The 21,176-nt window shown below is 33.5% G+C and overlaps 1 protein-coding gene across 1 annotated transcript in view; it reads left to right on the top strand.

The window, feature by feature from the left end:
• The window catches only part of STAG1 (STAG1 cohesin complex component), a 497,553-nt gene that overhangs the window by 443,069 nt on the left and 33,308 nt on the right, over positions 1–21,176 (top strand). Inside the window, exon 22 of the mRNA XM_065942227.1 lies at positions 12,248–12,328. Within this exon, the coding sequence (XP_065798299.1) occupies positions 12,248–12,328 (81 nt within the window). The remainder of the gene's footprint in view (positions 1–12,247; positions 12,329–21,176) is intronic.

Here is a 21,176-nt window from a genome sequence, read left to right on the forward strand (position 1 = left end):
AAAATTAACTTGTTTCCTTTAGTTCATCAGTTGTCTATTTCCCATAGTTACACACTCACATTTGCACTAGCTCTCTCCCTCTTTCTCTCTTCTTCCCCATATAATATGCATGTGTAAAAATAAATATTAATACTCTAGAATTTTTCTCCAGCCCTGGATCCAAGTCATAATAATGCATTACATTTTTATAATATCTTTGGGGATTTTTCTGGTCTCCTTTAAATCTGAGTGGTCATTCAGGCTTGTCTTTTATGACATTTGGAGAGTATGGACCAGTTATTTTATAGAATGTTCTCCATTTAGTTTTGTCTGATCTGCATGTTTAGATTTAGATTATGCATTCTTGGCAGGAACGCTACATAAATGATGCTCTGTTTTCAGTGAATCACATCAGGAAGCACATGATGACAGTTTGTTCAGTATTGGTAATAATTAGTTTTGATCACTTTAGTAAAGTGAGGTCTGCCAAGTAACTCCTGTGTAGAGTTACCATGTTCTTTTTTAATGCATAAGTAATCTGTGGGAAGATTCCTTAAGACTGTGTATATAATCCTATTTCCTGTCAAACTTTGACATCATAATTTGAGCGTTCATTTATGATTTTGCCTGACTCATTTATTACTATGATAGTCACAAAGTGGTAATTTAAGTGGTGATTTTCTGTCTTTTATTTTATATTTATTTGTTGGCCCTCCGCTGTAAGAAAGAGCTTTTCCTTCTTCCCAATAGTTATTTACTTACGTATTTGTTCATTAATTTACCTTTTTAACTATGGATAGATCAACTAAACAGAAAATTAACAAGGAAACACAAACCTTAAATGACACAATGGACCAGCTAGACCTAATTGATATCTATAGGACATTTCACCCCAAAACAATCAACTTCACCTTTTTCTCAAGTGCACACGGAACCTTCTCCAGAATAGATCACATCCTGGACCATAAATCTGGTCTTGGAAAATTCAAAAAAATTGAAATCATTCCAGTCATCTTTTCTGACCACAGTGCAGTAAGATTAGATCTCAATTACAAGAAAAAAATTGTTAAAAATTCAAACATATGGAGGCTAAATAACACGCTTCTGAATAACCAACAAATCATAGAAGAAATCAAAAAAGAAATCAAAATATGTATAGAAATGAATGAAAATGAAAACAAAACAACCCAAAACCTATGGGACACTGTTAAAGCAGTGCTAAAGGGAAGGTTCATAGCATTACAGGCTTACATCAAGAAACAAGAAAAGAGCCAAATAAATAACCTAACTCTGCACCTAAAGCAATTAGAGAAGGAAGAAATGAAGAACCCCAGGGTTAGCAGAAGGAAAGAAATCTTAAAAATTAGGGCAGAAATAAATGCCAAAGAAACTAAAGAGACCATAGCAAAAATCAACAAAGCTAAAAGCTGGTTTTTTGAAAAAATAAACAAAATTGACAAACCATTAGCAAGACTCATTAAGAAACAAAGAGAGAAGAACCAAATTAACAAAATTAGAAATGAAAATGGAGAGATCACAACAGACAACACTGAAATACAAAGGATCATAAGAGACTACTACCAGCAGCTCTATGCCAATAAAGTGGACAACATGGATGAAACGGACAAATTCTTAGAAAAGTATAACTTTCCAAAACTGAACCAGGAAGAAATAGAAGATCTTAACAGAACCATCACAAGCAAGGAAATCGAAACTGTAATCAAAAATCTTCCAGCAAGCAAAAGCCCAGGACCAGATGGCCTCACAGCTGAATTCTACCAAAAATTTAGAGAAGAGATAACACCTTTCTTACTCAAACTCTTCCAGAAAATTGCAGAGGAAGGTAAACTTCCAAACTCATTCTCTGAGGCCACCATCACCCTAATCCCAAAACCAGACAAAGATGCCACAAAAAAGGAAAACTACAGGCCAATATCACTGATGAACATAGATGCAAAAATCCTTAACAAAATTCTAGCAAACAGAATCCAACAACATATTAAAAAAATCATACACCATGACCAAGTGGGCTTTATCCCAGGAATGCAAGGATTCTTTAATATCCGCAAATCAATCAACGTTAATACACCACATTAACAAATTGGAAGATAAAAACCATATGATTATCTCAATAGATGCAGAGAAAGCCTTTAACAAAATTCAACACTCATTTGTGATTAAAACTCTCCAGAAAGCAGGAATAGAAGGAACATACCTCAACATAATAAAAGCTATATATGACAAACCCACAGCAAGCATCACCCTCAATGGTGAAAAATTGAAAGCATTTCCTCTGAAATCAGGAACAAGACAAGGATGCCCACTGTCACCACTACTATTCAACATAGTGTTGGAAGTTTTGGCCACAGCAATCAGAGCAGAAAAAGACCTAAAAGAAATCCAGATAGGAAAAGAAGAAGTGAAACTCTCGCTGTTTGCAGATGACATGATCCTCTACATAGAAAACCCTAAAGACTCTTCCAGAAAATTACTAGAGCTAATCAATGAATATAGTAAAGTTGCAGGATATAAAATTAACACACAGAAATCCCTTGCATTCCTGTATACTAACAATGAAAAAACAGAAAGAGAAATGAAGGAAACAATACCATTCACCATTGCAACAAAAAGAATAAACTTATTTTTAAAAATTTAGTAGCATAATGGACTTATGGTTTCCTGTTTCATTCCTATTCTGTTCATCTTCTAAACTGCACTATGGTTGTTTATTTTCGTGCTCAAGTTGTTGTAGATTTAGCCAGATGGAATTTCTTTCCAGCCTGCTCCTGTGTGCTTTAAATATCTTTTTGAGCATTTCCATAGTTTCTGGCTCAAGAATATGTTCCAAGGTCTGTTTAGGCCCTGCCCTATGCTAATGAATTCTTAACCTATGGAAAATATGAAACTTACTGCAACTCCTTGACACAGTAGTCATTAGCTTGTATAGAATGCACATTTCAGAATTTGTTGTAATAGTCATAACCTTTATTTTTTTTTTTGGTAATAAAATGAAGGCAAAAATTTTAAATATTTAAATTCTTCTTATCCTGTTTTGTATTTCTTGTTAGTATATCTGTAAGTTATCTAAAACTCATCTTAGGCAATATCTAAGAAAAATTAAATATTAAAATTCTGCTTTAATCATAGTTCCAAGAATTATCTTTCCATATTCTAAAAATTGATAGCCAATAAAGAAAAATTCATAAATTATTTTGGTAAATATTTGCTATATAACAATAGTATGATTAAACACATAAAAAAGGAAGTTAATCATGTCAGTAACTTTGGACCTGTCAAGCCATCAGTAATAGAAAATTTTAGTTTTGTGTTTATTATGTACCATGTACTATTTTAAGTCTTTATATACATACATTTGTTGAAGCCTCCTGACAACCCTATGGAATATACATTGTTATTCTCATTTTATTGATTATTAAACTGAAGCAAATAGACATTAACTTGCCCAAAGTCTCATAACTGCTTCATACCTTCTTAAATCAAGCTTTTAAATTCTTTTCATTGTCTTTTCAAATTTTCTACTGCTAGTTTACTACTGCTGTTTATAGTATCCCATGCTTTCTGATGTTTGTCCCATGTCAAACTCTTATTATTTTACATTTTTATATTTTTTCCAAATTTCTTTTTTATTGTTCTAGTGAGAATTATGGGGAGAGATTAGATGCTGGTACCTTATCATTGTGAACTGAAAATCAACACCTTTCTTTCTTTTTTTTTTTAAATGTTGGCTATGCTGAATCTTCATTGCTACACAGGCTTCTGTAGTTGCAGTGAGTGGGAGGGAGCTGCTGTCTAGTTGCCCTGCCTGGGTTTTTCATTGCAGTGGATTCTCTTCTTGCAGAGCACAGGCTCTATGAGTTTCTAGAAGGTTTCAGTAGTTGCAGTTCCTGGACTCTCGAGCACAGACTCAGTGGTTATGTTATGTGCATGGGCTTAGTTGCTCCTGCACAGTGGACTCTTCCTGAAACAGGGATCAAACTTGTCTCCTGCATTGGTAGGTGGATTCTTTACCACTGAGCCACCAGGGAAGCCCTCAACGTATTTCTTTAGACATAACATAGTATATAGGTTAAATTTAATTTTAGTCAAGTTATTGCTTATGATTATAATAAGACTTATTATATAAATAATGGGACCTTGTTTTCTCTAGAAGTATATCAATGTGGTCATGCTTTCCTTGAAAGACTACATGCTTATTTCATTGACTGGACATAGAAATGTTTTCACTTACCGACTTCTGACTATTCTTTGGGCATGCCACATCAGAACCTTTTGGAACATCTTCACGACCCTTCCACACACATCTGCTTAATTCTCTGGTCCTTATTGACCAAAAATGTGTTTGAGTGTCAGGTTCTGGAAGTATAAGGGTATCTTGGAAGCAGTATTTAACCTCAAGAGACTTTTGATCTTTTTAAAAATTCTACCTCCTTAATATCTCTTCCTGTCATCATTCTTCTAGCCCTACTGCCATTTCCTTAGTTTCATCCTTCATGTCTCTTCTTGCAGATCACAGTGGTAGCTGCCTATTTTGTATTAGCAACCTGAGTTTCATCCTCTGTTCAGTCTAGGTTCTATTCCAGTAATTTTCAACTATATGTGTGTGTCAGAAAACGTTACGGCATTGTGTTTTGCCTTTTTTTTTTTTTTCAATACTGACATATTTTCAAATACTGTTCTGAGAAAAAATTAGTGTGATCCTTTTGCAAGGTTATTTGTCAGTCTCTATCAAAATTAAAAATGCACATACCTTTCATTGAGCATTAGTAGTTTGAGGAATTTAGACTGCAGGTATGTACTTGGACATAGGTCCAAAGATATTCATTGCAAAATTACTTATAAAAATTTAAAACTTAAAATAATTTTAAATGTCCAGCAACAGAAAACTGGTTATCTATGGAAGGACTGTTTTGATTCTGTATAATACTGTGTAGTCATAATTAAAAGAGTGGGGTTGATATTATTTTTTCTATAACATTCTCTGTGAGAAGAAATTTTATGAAAAAGGCAAGGGATAGAGCAATGTAAGTTTAAAAGGTGATAATATTTATATATACATGTACCTTTTGCTTGACAGACTATTTCTGGAATGATACATAAGAAATTAACAGTGACTTTAACAGTGGCTTTCTCAGTGGAAAACTAGAGATTTGTAGTGGTCAAAAAACTTAATTTTAAGGGGGTAGGTAATTTAGGAGTTTGAGATTAACATATCACACAGTACAATGTGTAAAACAATAACCAACAAGGACCTTCCGTATAGCACAGGGAACTATACTCAGTATTTCATAATAATCCTATGGGGAAAAGAATCTGAAAAATCTGTGTGTACACACACACACACACACACACACACACACACACACAGGTATGTATTACTGAATCACTTTGCTATATACCTGAAACTAACACAACTTTGTAAATCAACTATACTTCAATAAAAATAAAAACAAAATTATATTGTTGTAAATTTTGCCATTATACTTACTGCTTTTTAAGTTTAAAAACCAGCTGTTCAAGACTAGTAGGGTAAGGTATGGGGAGGGGCAAGATAAGGGTATGGAATTGATACAAACTATAATGTATAAAAGCCAGTTGTTTAATAATAAACACTGGCAAGTGAAACTTTAGAAATATGTGCCATTTACAATAGCACCAAAAGACGTGAAATACTTAGGTATAAACCCAACAAAATATGTGCGGGATATGTATACTGAAAACTATAAAACACTAATGATAGAAATCAAAGAAGATTTTAATGAATTAAGATATATCAAGTTTGTGAATTAGAAAGCTCTGTGTTGTTTAAATGTCAGTTCTCCCCAAACTGATGTTAGATTCCCATTCCAGTTAAAATCTCAGCAAAATTTTTTTGTAGAAAGTGACAACTTGATACTAAAATTTATATGGAAAGGAAATAAAATAACCAAAAGAATGTTTTAAAGATAAATCAAGAAGATTCACTCTACTTGATTTCAAGACTATAAAAAGTTTTAGTGTGACATTGAAGAGAGGATGCTGCTGCTGCTAAGTCACTTCAGTTGTGTCCAACTCTGTGCGACCCCATAGACATAAATAAATCAAGGGAACAGTATAGAGAATCCAGAGATAGACTCACACATATATGGTCAATTGATTTTTGAAAAAGGTGTAAAAGCAGTTCTTTGGAGAATGGATGATCTTTTCAAAAGTGGTGCTGAAATGGCTTGATATCCATATGCCAAAAAAAAAAAGAAGAATCTCAGTTCATTTACTTAATTCAAAATAGACCATAGACCTAGAACGCGCAAGCTTCAGTTGCTGTGGTTCCTGGGCTCTGGAGCTCTGGCTCAGTAGTTAAGTGCAAGGGCTTAGTTACTCCTCCGCATGTGCAATCTTCCCAAAACAGGGGTCAAACTCATGTTTTCTTCATTGGCAGGCGGATTCTTTACTACTGAGCCATTTTATTGTTTGAATATTTTGCTTGAGGTTTTCAATCTTACAATTAAAAAAAAAAATTTATAACATACAATTTGCTTCCATATTTGTGCTTTTCTTGCGTTTACTCAAAAATATTACTGTAAACTCTTTGCCACACTGGTTCTTACTCATTGTTATACAGTAAAACTGACTTGTCTTCCTTCCTATGTGAAGAATTTTAACATATGTATAGATTTATGTGGTTACCACCACAATCAGGATGCAGAGCAGTTTCATCACCCCCAAAACTTCATATTATCCCTTCATAGTCATATGTTTGCACCACCTACATACAACTGCTGGAAATCACTCATCTGTTTTGCATCACTATAGTTTTGTCTTTCTGAGATTTCCAAATAAATGAAATTTTATGATATAAACCCTGAGCATAATGCCTTTGAGATTAATCCAGGGTATTGTGTGAGTCAGTAGTTGGTTTGTTTTTACTGCTCATTGTTAGTCCATTGTGTCTATGTTTATGTTGGTGAAGAAGTAATTATGGTTTCAAGCCATAAATTTTAAATCATTATACCTAGGCTCAAACAAGTCTTTATTATTCAAAATAGAGACCACTACAATCAACACATTTTTGCCAGTGAGAAATAAATTTGTTTATTCCTGTAACATAAAAATCCATGCTTCAGGGTTTCAAGAACTCTTGGAAAGCATTTTCTGCCTCCTGCTGGTTGTGGAAGCATTTTCCTTGGAAAATGTTTTAGAGATGCTTGGAAAAGTGGTAGTCCGTTAGCTAGAGGTCAGGTGAATTATGGAGAATGAGGCAAAACAGCGTAGCCCAATTAGTTCAACTTTTGAAGCATTGATTGTGTGACATGTGGCCAGATATTGTCATGGAAAAGAATTGGGCTCATTCTGTTGACCAATGTCAGTTGCAGTTCTTGCAGTTTTCGGTGCATCTCATTGATTTGCTGAGCATGGTTCTCAGATGTAATGGTATCGCTGGGATTCAGAGAACTGTAGTGGATCAGACTAGTGACAGACCACCAAAGAGTGACCATGACCCCCTTTTGGTGCAAATTTGGCTTTGGGAAGTGCTTTGGGGCTTCTTCTTGGTCCAGCCACTGAGCTGGCTATTGCCAGTTGTCATATAAAATCCACTTTTCGTCACACATCACAATCCAATAAAGAAATGGTTTATTGTTGTTGCATAAAATAAGAGAAGACAACACTTCAAAACAACGATTTTTTAAATTTATAGTCAGCTTATAAGGCACCCATTTATGGAGCTTTTTAACCTTTCCAATTTGCTTCAGATGCCAAACGACCATAGAATGGTTGATGTTGAGTTCTTGGGCAACTTCTCATGTAGTTGTAAGAGGATCAGCTTCAGTGATCCTCTGAATTAGTCGTTGTCAACTTCCAATGGCCGGCCACTGCGCTCCTCATTCTCAAGGCTCTTCTCTCCTTTGCAAAACTTCTTGAACCACCACATGCTGTATGTTCATTAGCAGTTCCTCGGCCACATGTGTTGTAGGCGTTGCAAGTTGTCTTTGCTGCTTTACAACACATTTTGATCTCAAATTAAAAAACTGAATTTGCTTTTTGGGTAACATAATTTCCCTAGTCGAAAATAAACAGCAAGTAATAAGTCTTTAGCAAAAAAACAGAAAGCAATAAATGTGCATTAAAATGGTGTACAACATAACTACGTTTATTTAAGAATATATTCCAGTATCAAATGGCAAAGTTCAGCGGTGCAAAACTGCAGTTACTTTTGCACCAACCTATGCATCACTGTTTTTAGTCGTTCAGTTGAAAATATTTGGGTTGTTTTCAACTTTTGGCTATCATAATAAAAAGCACTGTAAATATTTGTGTAGTCTTTTGTTTGAACATAAATTTTCATTTCTCTAAAGTAAATTCGCAGGAGTGTAATTGCAGGGTCTTGTGGTAAGTATATGTTTAACTTTATTAGAAACTGCCAAACCATTTTCCAGAGTAATTGTACCATTCTACATTTCTGCCAGCAATGTATGAAAGTTCTAGTTGTTCTGAATTCTCATCAGCACTTCATATCGTCAGCAATTTTTACTCTAGCCATCTGAGTTAGATATGTATTGGTGTTTCACGTTGTTTTTTAAAGTATGTTTTCTTAATGCTAATGATGTTGAACGTGTTTACATGTACTTATTTGCCAGCCTTATATCCATTTTGATGAAACCATGTTGGTTATTAACTTTTACCTTAAAGGCTCTTTTTGTTAACCAAGTCTAAATATGATAAATAAAAAAGACCAGTTTGGGATATTAGAAGCAGACTAGTATTAAGTTCAGTTCATTCTTTTGTCATGAACTTGTCCACTAAAAAAATTTGATCATCCTTCCCCTTAAAATGTCTTACAAACAGAAAAAAAGAGTCTTAATTTATCCCAGTCATTATGTGGATTTTCAGAATTTTATTACTTTGCCAGGCAAAGGGGGAACATAAGCTAGCATCTCAAGAAATGTGCCCCCAGGTTTTCAGAATTTTAAATATGTCCCGTATACGTAGATGATATATATCTACACATGCATATATATTACATAAACATTTTTCCCATTCTTAGTGTAATAATCATTTTTCCTATTATTAGTCTCTTGTCAGAGTTTATTTTCCAGGCAAATTCAGTTTTTTCAAAACTTTAAACTTTCTAATTTTTATGTTGGTTAGGGTAATACTAACTGCTGTAATAGAGTAATCTTAGTATCTCAGTGGCTTAACACAATAGAAAGTAATTTCTCACTTACATAACCATAAAGCACAGTTATGGGAAGTAGGTGTCACTGCACAGCCAAGTCATTCAGAGACCCATGGTCTCCAGGATTGTTGGTATCCTGCTGGCAGATAGGGGAGGAAAGGATGAAGAAAGCAGTCCTGCTTCTTAACTAATTTTTGCCCGGAAGCGTGCAGTATACATTACTGTGTCCTTTCGGGAACATCATTACCTTATGCAAAAATAAGGTCAGAAGAGTAGGGTTGGAAGAAATTCTTAGTCATGAGACTAATACTTGGTATTACTCAGTTCAGTTCAGTTCAGTTCAGTTGCTCAGTCATGTCTGACTCTTTGCATCCCCATGGACCGCAGAACGCCAGGCCTCCCTCAGTCACCAACTCCCGGAGTTTACCCAAACTCATGTCCATCGAGTTGGTGATGCCATCCAACCAACTCATCCTCTGTCGTCCCCTTCTCTTCCTGCCTTCAGTTTTTCCCAGCATCAGGGTCTTTTCAAATGAGTCAACTCTTCTCATCAGGTGGCCAAAGTATTAATTAGAGTTTCAACTTCATCATCAGTCCTTTCAATGAACACTCAGGACTGATCTCCTTTAGGATGGTTGGATCTCCTTGCAGTCCAAGGGACTCTCAAGAGTCTTCTCCAATACCACAGTTCAAAAGCATCAATTCTTCAGCGTTCAGCCTTCTTTATAGTCCAGCTCTCACATTCATACATGACTACTGGAAAAACCATAGCCTTGACTAAATGGACCTTTGTTGGGAAAGGTCTCTGCTTTTTAGTATGCTGTCTAGGTTGGTCATAACTTTCCTTCCAAGGAGTAAGCGTCTTTTGATTTCATGGCTGCAGTCACCATATGCAGTGATTTTGGAGCCCAAAAAAATAAAGTCAGCCATTGTTTCCACTGTTTCCCCATTTATTTGGTATTATTAAAAGATCCTTTCCAGAGTCAGAGCAGTGTTAGTCAAGAAAAGGCAGAAGGACTGTCCTGCTCCTAGGTTAGAATTATCTTTCGGCTTTTTCAGTTTTTAATTGCTTGTCTTTCTTGTTTTACCTGTACTACAAAAAGATGAAGTTGCTAAATAAAAATGACTTTCAGATTTAGAGTAACATTGCTAGTATGGGAGATAAAAATCAATATGACTGATGTAAAGCCTGGAAGAAAGTTCTGAATTTTCTTTTGAAGTGTGATCAACTATATTGTTACATAATTATAACTGTGAGAAAGCAAAATATTTCCCAATCAATGAGCTTTTTATTTTAAAATAATACTGTGGAGCTCTTCTGAAGTAAACATATGATGAATACCATTGTATTGAAAATTAAAATGGGGATGCTATATTGGAAATAGGTATTGAAGTGACCTGTTTCTCTCTTCTAAATCTAAGAAACTTGTGCACAACTTTGAAATACATTCCTAGTATATAGGTCATAGCAATGTAGAATGAAAAGAAATGATATTTGTAATGATAGGATAGATATAACCAAAATTAAGCAGATCTTCAACAATACTTTTTTCCATATCTTAATTTCCCATTGATTAATGTTCTTTGTATATCACTTTTCTAGTAATCTAACAATACAGATAGTTTCAAATTCAAGAAAAAGTTTTAAATCACACAAACCACTTCAATACTTTTTTTATAAGGTAGAAATTATCAGAAGGTGTCTCAGGACCAGAAGTATACCATATTGAGTATCTTCTAAGTGTAGTAAGAGGATTTCTTTAGCATTAATGTTCTTAAGTTGATGGTGTTTCAGTAAGTCTTGTTTCTGACATTCTGACATAAATCAGGCATTTAATTATCATGTTTAATAAAACCTTGACATCTCATTAGTATTGTATGAAAAGCAGCACCACTCATCCTTCTAATTCTGATGAGTTATTTTCAGAGCTGAGACGATGCACTGGATCTGAAACCTGAAATTTTTAAAGTAAAACCAATCAAATTTCTACTTCCTGAAGCATTCCACTTACTGATTTCTCTTTTGATTTATCTTATACATATATTCATTATGATTTTTAGTCTATCTAGAGGGGAAAATAATAGAGACACTATAATAATGGAGCATCATATCTGATATGCTTTATTGCAGTATAGATGTATCATGTATTCAAACAAAAATGTTAATAAAAGCCCTATCCAAAATGAAATTTTCTTTTTTATTATGATTCTTCATTCTTATTTTCCTAAATTCTACTGTTTGCCTTGCTGAAATATATGGATAAATATTTTACAGAATAGGGGTTTAGTCCTAATAAAAAATGAAAAGGTGCTCATCTCCATTGATTATTAGAAAAATATAAATTAATATGACATTAAGATACTACTCATACATAAAATAAAGTCACCAGATGTAAAACATGTGGTGATATCAAATGTAGATAAAAACATGGAGCCATAAGAACTGTCAGAGAATATTAGATATAGCCACTTTGTCAAAAATTTGGTACTGCAATCCTTTTCTCAGAGCAGAGATTCTCAAAATGTGGTCCAGGGAGCCTGGGAGATTTCCAAGGCAGTCTCATATGGTCAAACTATTTTCATAAAAGAGAAAGATGTCATTTGCTTTCTCTCACAAGTGCAAATTGAAGTATTTGGTGTTGTATCAAAGAATATCCACATTTATCTACAAACCTATAATCTGTAACAGTATTTTCTTCATATACTTCAGTCATTAAGTTTTATATGTTTATGCACATTTCTGTGTGAGTGTTATATTTCATATTAAAAACTCTTTAAACGCATTAAGTAATCATTAAGTGTAACATTTGGATAAAACAATTTCTTCAATCTCTTAAAAATTTGACTGAGTAAAGTATTCATGACAATGCATTTTTGCTTAAAGCATAGTGTATTCGGGTTCATATTTATTGAGATACATTATATCTGCATTCTCTAGATTTTAACTAAATATTATTTTGTGCATTCTTATTAACTCTACAACTATTTGGACTTGAAACTTTATTGTAAGATTAAAAACTATGATAAATATTGTTCTCTTAATATTGTACAAACGTAAATTATGTCTCATTTGTTTGAATTTTTTATTTGATACAGATAGTCGTACAGGCACTGCAGTGTTCCCATTACTCGATTCTTTGGCAGTTGGTGAAAATTACTGATGGTTCTCCTTCCAAAGTAAGTAAGAGTTTCTGTAGGCAGAAGGATTATTACTAAAGCAAAATAATCTTGCTTAACTCATTATATTATTTTTATTATTATCATTTCAATAAAATATATAATTATTGTTATCAATTCTTGTTTTATCCTAAACATTTATTTATATATATATTTTTACATCTTTGAAAGATAAAACAGTTTTTCAAGCAATAGCTACAGAGTTGTATGTGTACATGAAGTTTAAATTCTTTTAAGAAATAACTGTACTTGAAACCACAAGAGCTTTGATAGGTGATATGCTGTAAGAAAGAGAATAAAATTGAAAGACAATAGTGTGTAGGTTTCAGTTCTGGCATTATGGCACCTTGGGGCCCAAACTAAACAGCACTTTTGTTTCTGAACATTTTAAATCATTGGATAAAAATTTTTTTAATTTTTAATTTACCCATGACCATGCAAAACAAAGGGAAAATACAAACCAGAAGTTACGTGAAACTCAGATCCAAGAAAGTCAAGCAGAGTGCTAACACCTGCTTAGCTTGAGGATATTTTCTAATCTAGACAATTCCCAAAGCCCTCCTGAAGAGGAATGTCTAATAGGTAGCCTGTCTCTTAATAAAGTTGGGATCCTAAAAAGAGCTACTCCCAACATAAGGGTAAATTAGAAATAAACTCATACCAGTTCCATTCGTGAGGCAATAAATAAGATTTGGATTTAAAATGTTCTATAATGGTAGTATCCCCAAGCACCTAAGAGAATCAAATATAAATCCTTTCTGAAGGAAGTTGCCTCAGAGAGTTTTCCAGAGTTTTAAGAAAAATGAGCTCATATTAAAAAACCAACTTTACTAAAAAGAAGACTAGAAATCATGAAGAGATTCAGACTAAAAATATTTTATACATTGAAATTATCTGACATAAATACAAAACGAATATATTTCAATTGTTTTATGAAATCAAAGGAGCTTGAACATATGCACAAAGAGCAAACACTTGATGAAGAACCAAATAAAGAGACTATGATGTTTACATATACTCAGCTTAACAAAACAGAAGCTATTCAACCAGTAACAGTGTTCATAGTACATTTCCATATAGAACCAACTGCTTGATACAGAGTATTCTTTTCTTGGAGAAGGAATTTTTTTCTTTTTGTCTTTTCCATTGAATGATTGGAGGATTTCTTTGCCTTTGGAAGTAATTGGGGATTTTGTTCATTTTTTGTTAGAAGGAGGTTGATATATTTGTAGTCTTCTTGGTTTTTTTCTATTTTATTAAAAGTTTTAGTCTTGAAAAGCAAAAATCAAGGTTAATCTTCTTTTATTGGAAACAAAAACCACTTTAAAACTATATAACATTTTCATGTTTTTTGAAATATTCTTTTATATGAAAAGATTAAAGGAGAGTGTATATATGTAAGTTAAAATTTGAAAGCAAGAGTTTATATGTTATGCATAATTAGTTTATTTGAATTTTTCACTTAGTTTATTTGACTTTTTTTTTTAATGCCTACTAGTTCAGTTTATTTTTTTTTCCATTTATTTTTATCAGTTGGAGGCTAATTACTTTACAGTATTGAGGTGGTTTTTGTCATACATTGACATGAATCAGCCATGGATTTACATGTGTTCCCCATCCCGGCCCCCCCTCCCGCCTCCCTCTCCATCCCATCCCTCTGGGTCTTCCCAGTGCACCAGCCCTGAGCACTTGTCTCATGCATCCAACCTGGACTGGTGATCTGTTTCACATCACCCTAATTCCAAAACCAGACAAAGATGCCACAAAAAAAAAAACTACAGGCCAGTATCACTGATGAACATAGATGTAAAATCCTTAACAAAATTCTAGCAAACAGAATCCAACAACATATTAAAAAGATCATACATCATGACCAAGTGGACTTTATCCCAGGAATGCAAGGATTCTTTAATATCCGCAAATCAATCAATGTAATACACCACATTAACAAATTGAAAGATAAAAACCATATGATTATCTCAATAGATGCAGAAAAAGCCTTTGACAAAATTCAACATCCATTTATGATAAAAACTCTCCAGAAAGCAGGTATAGAAGGAACATACCTCAACATAATAAAAGCTATATATGACAAACCCACAGCAAACATTATCCTTAATGGTGAAAAATTGAAAGCATTTCCCGTAAAATCAGAAACAAGACAAGGATGCCCACTGTCACCACTACTATTCAACATAGTGTTGGAAGTTTTGGCCACAGCAATCAGAACAGGAAAAGAAATAAAAGGAATCCAGATAGGAAAAGAAGAAATGAAACTCTCACTGTTTGCAGATGACATGATCCTCTACATAGAAAACCCTAAAGACTCTACCAGAAAATTACTAGAATTGATCAATGAATATAGTAGAGTTGCAGGATATAAAATTAACACACAGAAATCCCTTGCATTCCTATACACTAACAATGAGAAAACACCCTCTTACACTGTTGGTGGGAATGCAAATTAGTACAGCCACTATGGAAAACAGTGTGGAGATTTCTTAAAAAACTGGAAATAGAACTGCCATATGACCCAGCAATCCCACTCCTGGGCATACACACTGAGGAATCCAGATCTGAAAGAGACACGTGCACCCCAATGTTCATCGCAGCACTGTTTATAATAGCCAGGACATGGAAGCAACCTAGATGCCCATCAGCAGACGAATGGATAAGAAAGCTGTGGTACATATACACCATGGAATATTACTCAGCCGTTAAAAAGAATTCATTTGAATCAGTTCTAATGAGATGGATGAAACTGGAGCCCATTATACAGAGTGAAGTAAGCCAGAAAGATAAAGAACATTACAGCATACTAACACATATATATGAAATTTAGAAAGATGGTAATGATAACCCTATATGCAAAACAGAAAAAGAGACACAGAAGTATAGAACAGACTTTTGAACTCTGTGGGAGAAGGTGAGGGTGAGATGTTTTAAAAGAACAGCATGTATATTATCTATGGTGAAACAGATCACCAGCCCAGGTGAGATGTATGAGACAAGTGCTCGAGCCTGGTGCACTGGGAGGACCCAGAGGAGTCGAGTGGAGAGGGAGGTGGGAGGGGGGATCCGGATGGGGAATACGTGTAACTCTATGGCTGATTCATGTCAATGTATGACAAAACCCACTGAAATGTTGTGAAGTAATTAGCCTCCAACTAATAAAAAAAAAAAAAATTTTTTTAAAAGAAAGAGAAATTAAGGAAACAATACCATTCACCATTGCAACAAAAATAATAAAATACTTAGGAGTATATCTACCTAAAGAAACAAAAGACCTATACATAGAAAACTATAAAACACTGATGAAAGAAATCAAAGAGGACACAAATAGATGGAGAAATATAACGTGTTCCTGGATTATTTGACTTTTATATTCTGTTTTTCCACTGAGATCATTTTGATTGAGTTATTTTTATTTTAACTGAATGTTGATAATTGCATTTTAGTAAATTTGGAATATATGCTAGCCTAAAACTTTAGCATAATTAGTGCTTATTTACTTCATTTAATTTAAATTTTGTCCCTTTACAATTAAATTCCATAATTAGAGTAAGAATCTATTGTTGGACCTCCTTCTTTGAATGTTTTGTTTTTTAACCCCGACCAGAGATCGAACCCATGCCCCTCTGCATTGGAAGCACAGAATTTTAACCACTGGACCACCAGGGAAGTCCAGAATATTTTGTTTTTTTAAATCCTGTTGCAGTAGAGCTATTTTGAGATTCTTTGCTTTTCTGTTTAACTTTCATCTGATATATTCTCCTAATGAAAATAGCTTCCTTTTTGTCTTTAGTCATTATACTGATTTTGTTTTTGTCATTGCCACAATGGCAATGCAGATTTTGAAGCCAACACTGGTTTTCTTTATTCCAGAAACAGTGCCCTAGCATCTTTTAGATGCTTTAGTGTTCATTGATTTCCATTTTGGTTTTGTGTGCATTTATATCACATGTGAAATTCTCCTTGCTTAGCTGTATCTCAGGAAGTTTCTTCTCACTTTGAAGTTGCCAGTAATTTTTGGAAACCAAAGTATATTTAGTAATCATGTATTGGTTGTGTCTGCAGTTTTAAAGTGACAACCTTGTAAAACATGAATCTTTAGGATACACACAGACTTGAAAAGTTAATCTTCCATTGCTAATATTTTTTATTTTAAGATAGTTATTTTAATGATTTTTATTTATAATAATCACAAGATCAGGAATTGTCAAACTTTCTAATTCTCTATATGATATAGGATATCTTTGAAAATATACGAGTCACATACATAAGCTTTGTATACATGAATCTATATTAGTAACATCCCACTTGATAAAATATCAAATTCCTAAGTATAGACTCAGCCTCATCATTAAGTAATGAAAATAACCTTGAGTCAAGTCACTTAAATTTTAAAATAAATAATTAATATCAAAGCATTTTATCAGTTGTAAAGGGCTTTCCATATGCTAGTAACAGCTGAAAAATCACTTATCTGTGTCTCAGGTTACTTTGTTATGAAGTTTATAGTTGTGTGTCGCCAATCTTTTCTAGCTCTAGAATTCTACAACCTACGCTAAAGTTAAAAACTGCTATACTAAAGATGTTTGGATAATATACAAGAATCTTAACAGTGATTACCTCTGGAGAGTAGAAATTCTTTGGGGACAGGCATAAGGAGAGAAATTTACTTTTCCATTTATACCTTTTAATACTTTTTGAGGGATTGTTTTTGTTGTTGATATTTAAAGTGAATATTAATATCTTAAAAATTAATTTTTAAAAACTACTATGGAAAATTTTTTGATTCTCCATCTTCTAATCTTAAGTTTTGGTTTATCACAAATAACTCACTGAGTTGTTGGACTTAGATGAATACTAAAAAAGTACATAGTATGTTCTGTGTCTTACTTGCTGTTACAGCATTCTTCTGTTGTTTATAAATGTAATATTAAAGCTATAAAGGAATTTGAAAATAATTTGATGAAACCTATAAGGGGACATTGTTATTTTTACCTTGTTTATATTTTACATGTTATTAATCATTTTAATATAAATGTTCTAATTTAATTAAATCTGCTTAATAATCTTGTAGAGTGGATATTATAATCCCATTTTTACAGTAAAGGAAACCTAATACTTAACAAAAATTGAGAGTTGTCTAAAATCACACTTACAGCACAAGTCTCTTTGAATTTCAACATACTGTCTTTCTGTTACTACTCCTTAAAATCTTATATTATTAAGCTTTTAATACAACTACTTTTTATGGAGTTTTGTTGTAGTTGGTTTTTTAAAAGCAAATTTTCTAAAGACACATTGGTTGATTCCTCACTAAACAATATCAGTTGTCAGTTGTATATTGAAAAAGTATGACACATGGCAGTTTTCTGTGGTCATTCTGTATCCTTCAAGGTATTTAAATGAGAAGTTACCATGATTTTTAAATGGCTCAGTTTGTAATGTCAGTGACTTAGTTAAAGTATTTGGAAAACTTTGCTAATGATGCACCTGAAATACTCTGTCCATTTTTTCCCCTTTAATTTGTTTCCTGAAATTTAAACATAATACAGCAAACCCTTTGGGTCTGTGTATTTAATATTTGTAATATTGATTTTGTAGAGGTAACATGAAAGTTTTACTACATGAATTAATTTTGTTTTTTTTAATTGTTGAATAACTGTTAATTTCGAATGAGCCATTTATTTAGTGAGGAACTGGCCGCCTGACTGCTGTTTTTCTCTGCTCATTTTTGTTATATTTGTAGAAATTCATTTAAACCTCTGAAAAGGTCACTCATATTTCTAATTAATAAATTATGCATGTTTGGTTTTGGTGTAAAATATAAGGTAGAATGGTTTTCATAAATTTGAGCTTTCTTACTTATGTGTTCATTATAAAAACTATATACATAAAATGAAATTTCCAAATCTTACTACCTGTTAATATTTTGATGTATTTTCTTTCAGTACTTTTTCTTACATACTTTTCAGTCTTATTAAGATTATGATGTATTTATAATTTTGTGTCTCTTCAATTAACATAACATATTCTTCATGTATTGAATGTTTATAGATAATATTTTAATGTTTGCATGATAGTACATAGTGTAGCTTAAAATTTATTTTACTGCTTTCTTGGATATTTAGATTGTTTACATATTTTAAGTAATAAAATTAATTCTGTGATGGACATTCTGGTGCAAAAGCTTGTTCTGTGTTTTGCATTTTTTCATCTTACATTTTGGAAATGGAATTGCTTGGTCAAAGATTGTACATACTTTTAAGGCTTAATTTCACATTGCCAAATTGCTCTTTAGCGAGTACTTTTTAAAATTTACTTTTCTTTCTGTTGTCATGAACACTGTCATTTGAGGGATTATGAATGGTAGTTATATTTGAAATTTAAATTCAAATTATAACTTAACAGTGAACAGTATTCTATAACATGAAGTTATATGAGAAGACTATGTCAAAAACAGGATTAGATCTTTATTTGAAGTGGAAGTCCACTGGGTTTCACCAATGGGTATTTCCTCTGTTCCCCTAATTTCCAGAGTTGAAGCTCTTTGGCAATCTCACAGGTCATGCTCAGTATACTTTGCTCCGGTGCCCCCTAGTGCTGGTCCTGTAGAAGCAGCCTTCAGTTTCTCTTCTCTGTAGCAGAAAACACACTTCTTCCTTCAGCTCCTTCTGGACATACACAGAGACATTTAAAGAGCCAGGTAAATAAGAGTTAGGGCTGAACTAATGCCCCTATTGCCTTTTTTGGCCTGGGGATCTAGAATTTATCCTCAATTTTTTTTTCCTCCCAAGAGGAACTGTCCTACTCTCTGTAGTCTTAAATTTGTAGAACTCTCTGCCTTAACCCTGCATGTTTCTATTCTAGACAGCAGTAGGAATGGTCTAGGGAAAACATCCATGTAGTCTGGACCCAGGCTTTATCCTTAAGTCTTCAAATTAAGGAAAATCTACATCCCTCAGGGAGCTACAAGTCAAATTATTACTAAGAAGTATAGCATGTTTATTACAAAATTTGTTCTTCCACTACACTCTTGACTGAAGGTTCTCCTCTGCAAGTTTCAACTTGTTTACCTCCAAACAGTTAGGGTAAAGATGGGACTGATGGTGGCCAAGCCCCCTGAGGAGAAATGTTTAACCTTGCTGTGTATAAAAATCCACAGCCTGCTTTCTAGACCTCTTCCTCTCCCCTTCCAAGTCCTATAGAGTATTAATGTCTGTGAACAAGAAAGAGATAGCTCACTCAGGTCCTTGCCCCCATACTCTTATAATAACAAAATACAGATAATACACCTTAGTCTGCAGAGCTCACTGCTTTGAAGGGGAAGGGAATGAGGCCAATAGCTGGCAACAGTAGCTATCCTTTTAGGAATAAAGTATACAACCATTTTGCTTCATTCTTTTCTAAATCTCCCCTCCCCTACGTTTTTATTTCTTGAGAAGTCTATCCTCAATAACTGTCTACTTGGTTTTAGCTTTAAGCCTTTCATTTTGACTTGTCCATGACTTCAGAGTGATTTTTTGATAGCTTTGTTTCTATTAATATTGTGTCCAGTCTCAAGTACCTGATTGGCTGGTCTAGGAAAGTTAGGAGGGAAAGATCCAGGACTTGTTTTATATTCACACCTTTTTCAGTTCCTGGAGGGTTATTCTTTTTTTTTAATCTGGAATACATAAGTAGATGGCTGTTTATACTAAACTCTCAACTTGTCCAAAATTTTATCCAGCTCTAACATTCTAAAAATTTCTGGAAATCAGAAGTAAATATGTTCAACTTAGAGGGGAATGTACAATTCATGATTCCAACATCTTATTAAGAATTCCATGCTGTGTTTGCATCCCTGTTCCTGGGCCTCTACTTTTTGGAGCTTGCTTTCTGGTAAGGAATGCCTTCTCACCCCTTGAAGGACAGCATAAGGCTTCTTCAGCTTCACTAGCCTGTCCATTTGGATGCTGTTTTTACTTGCACAGGGACAGTGGTATTTAAAGTACCACTTTATAAATACCCTTAACTTATTTATTACCTCAGTATCTAAGCAGTGAGCCAGGACTGAGAAGATCTATTCTAAATAACCATTATTATAATGTAAAAATGTGTTTTAACTGAATTTATTAGAGGCTGAAAGCAATGTTAACAGTATTTAATGCTGTGTGGTGTGGCCAGATATTTTTTAAAAAGAATATTTAAACAAGGCCATAACACTTCCCACTCTTCAGTACAGAAATTAGAGATCTTTCTCCACCAAAATTAATGATAAAGGAGGTTTACTTTCCTGTCAGGCCATTTATTTGAATAAAAGAATGTAAGTATTTTATATTATTTAATATTCCCGAGTGATAAAATAATCACTTTTCCTTCCTGCAGTAGGTTTTCTATTTTGAAAATGTTTTTTCCAGTGGCCATTCTGTAATTTCTAGGTATTTGTTTAAATGATTTCTTCTTGCTGACCCAATTTATATATATATAAGAAATTTTGAGTTTATAAATAGGATATTTTTCCAGTATTTTTTGTGTTGAAACATGGCCTTTGGAGTTGAATCAAGTTTGAAGTTTGGCTCCATTTCTTACCACCTGTGACAAAGATATACAAATTACTTCGCATTTGAACTTTAGTTTCCTAATAAGTGATATTCATTGCTAGATAGGGTTGTTGGGAAGATTAAATTAAAAGAAATTATTTTCAGCAATAACTGTTGCTTTGATAGCATTAAATTGCAGTCCTAGCCTGTGCTTTCCTAATCTTCTCCCCTGCCAAAACCAAAAATTAATGCTAAATGAACTGTTATATAAAGTTATGGAAGTATGTAAACATGCTCAGTGTCTAGTGTAGGTCTGG

Source organism: Muntiacus reevesi, chromosome 8 (assembly GCF_963930625.1).
Source record: "Muntiacus reevesi chromosome 8, mMunRee1.1, whole genome shotgun sequence".
In the NCBI taxonomy this organism is placed as follows: Eukaryota; Metazoa; Chordata; class Mammalia; order Artiodactyla; family Cervidae; genus Muntiacus; species Muntiacus reevesi.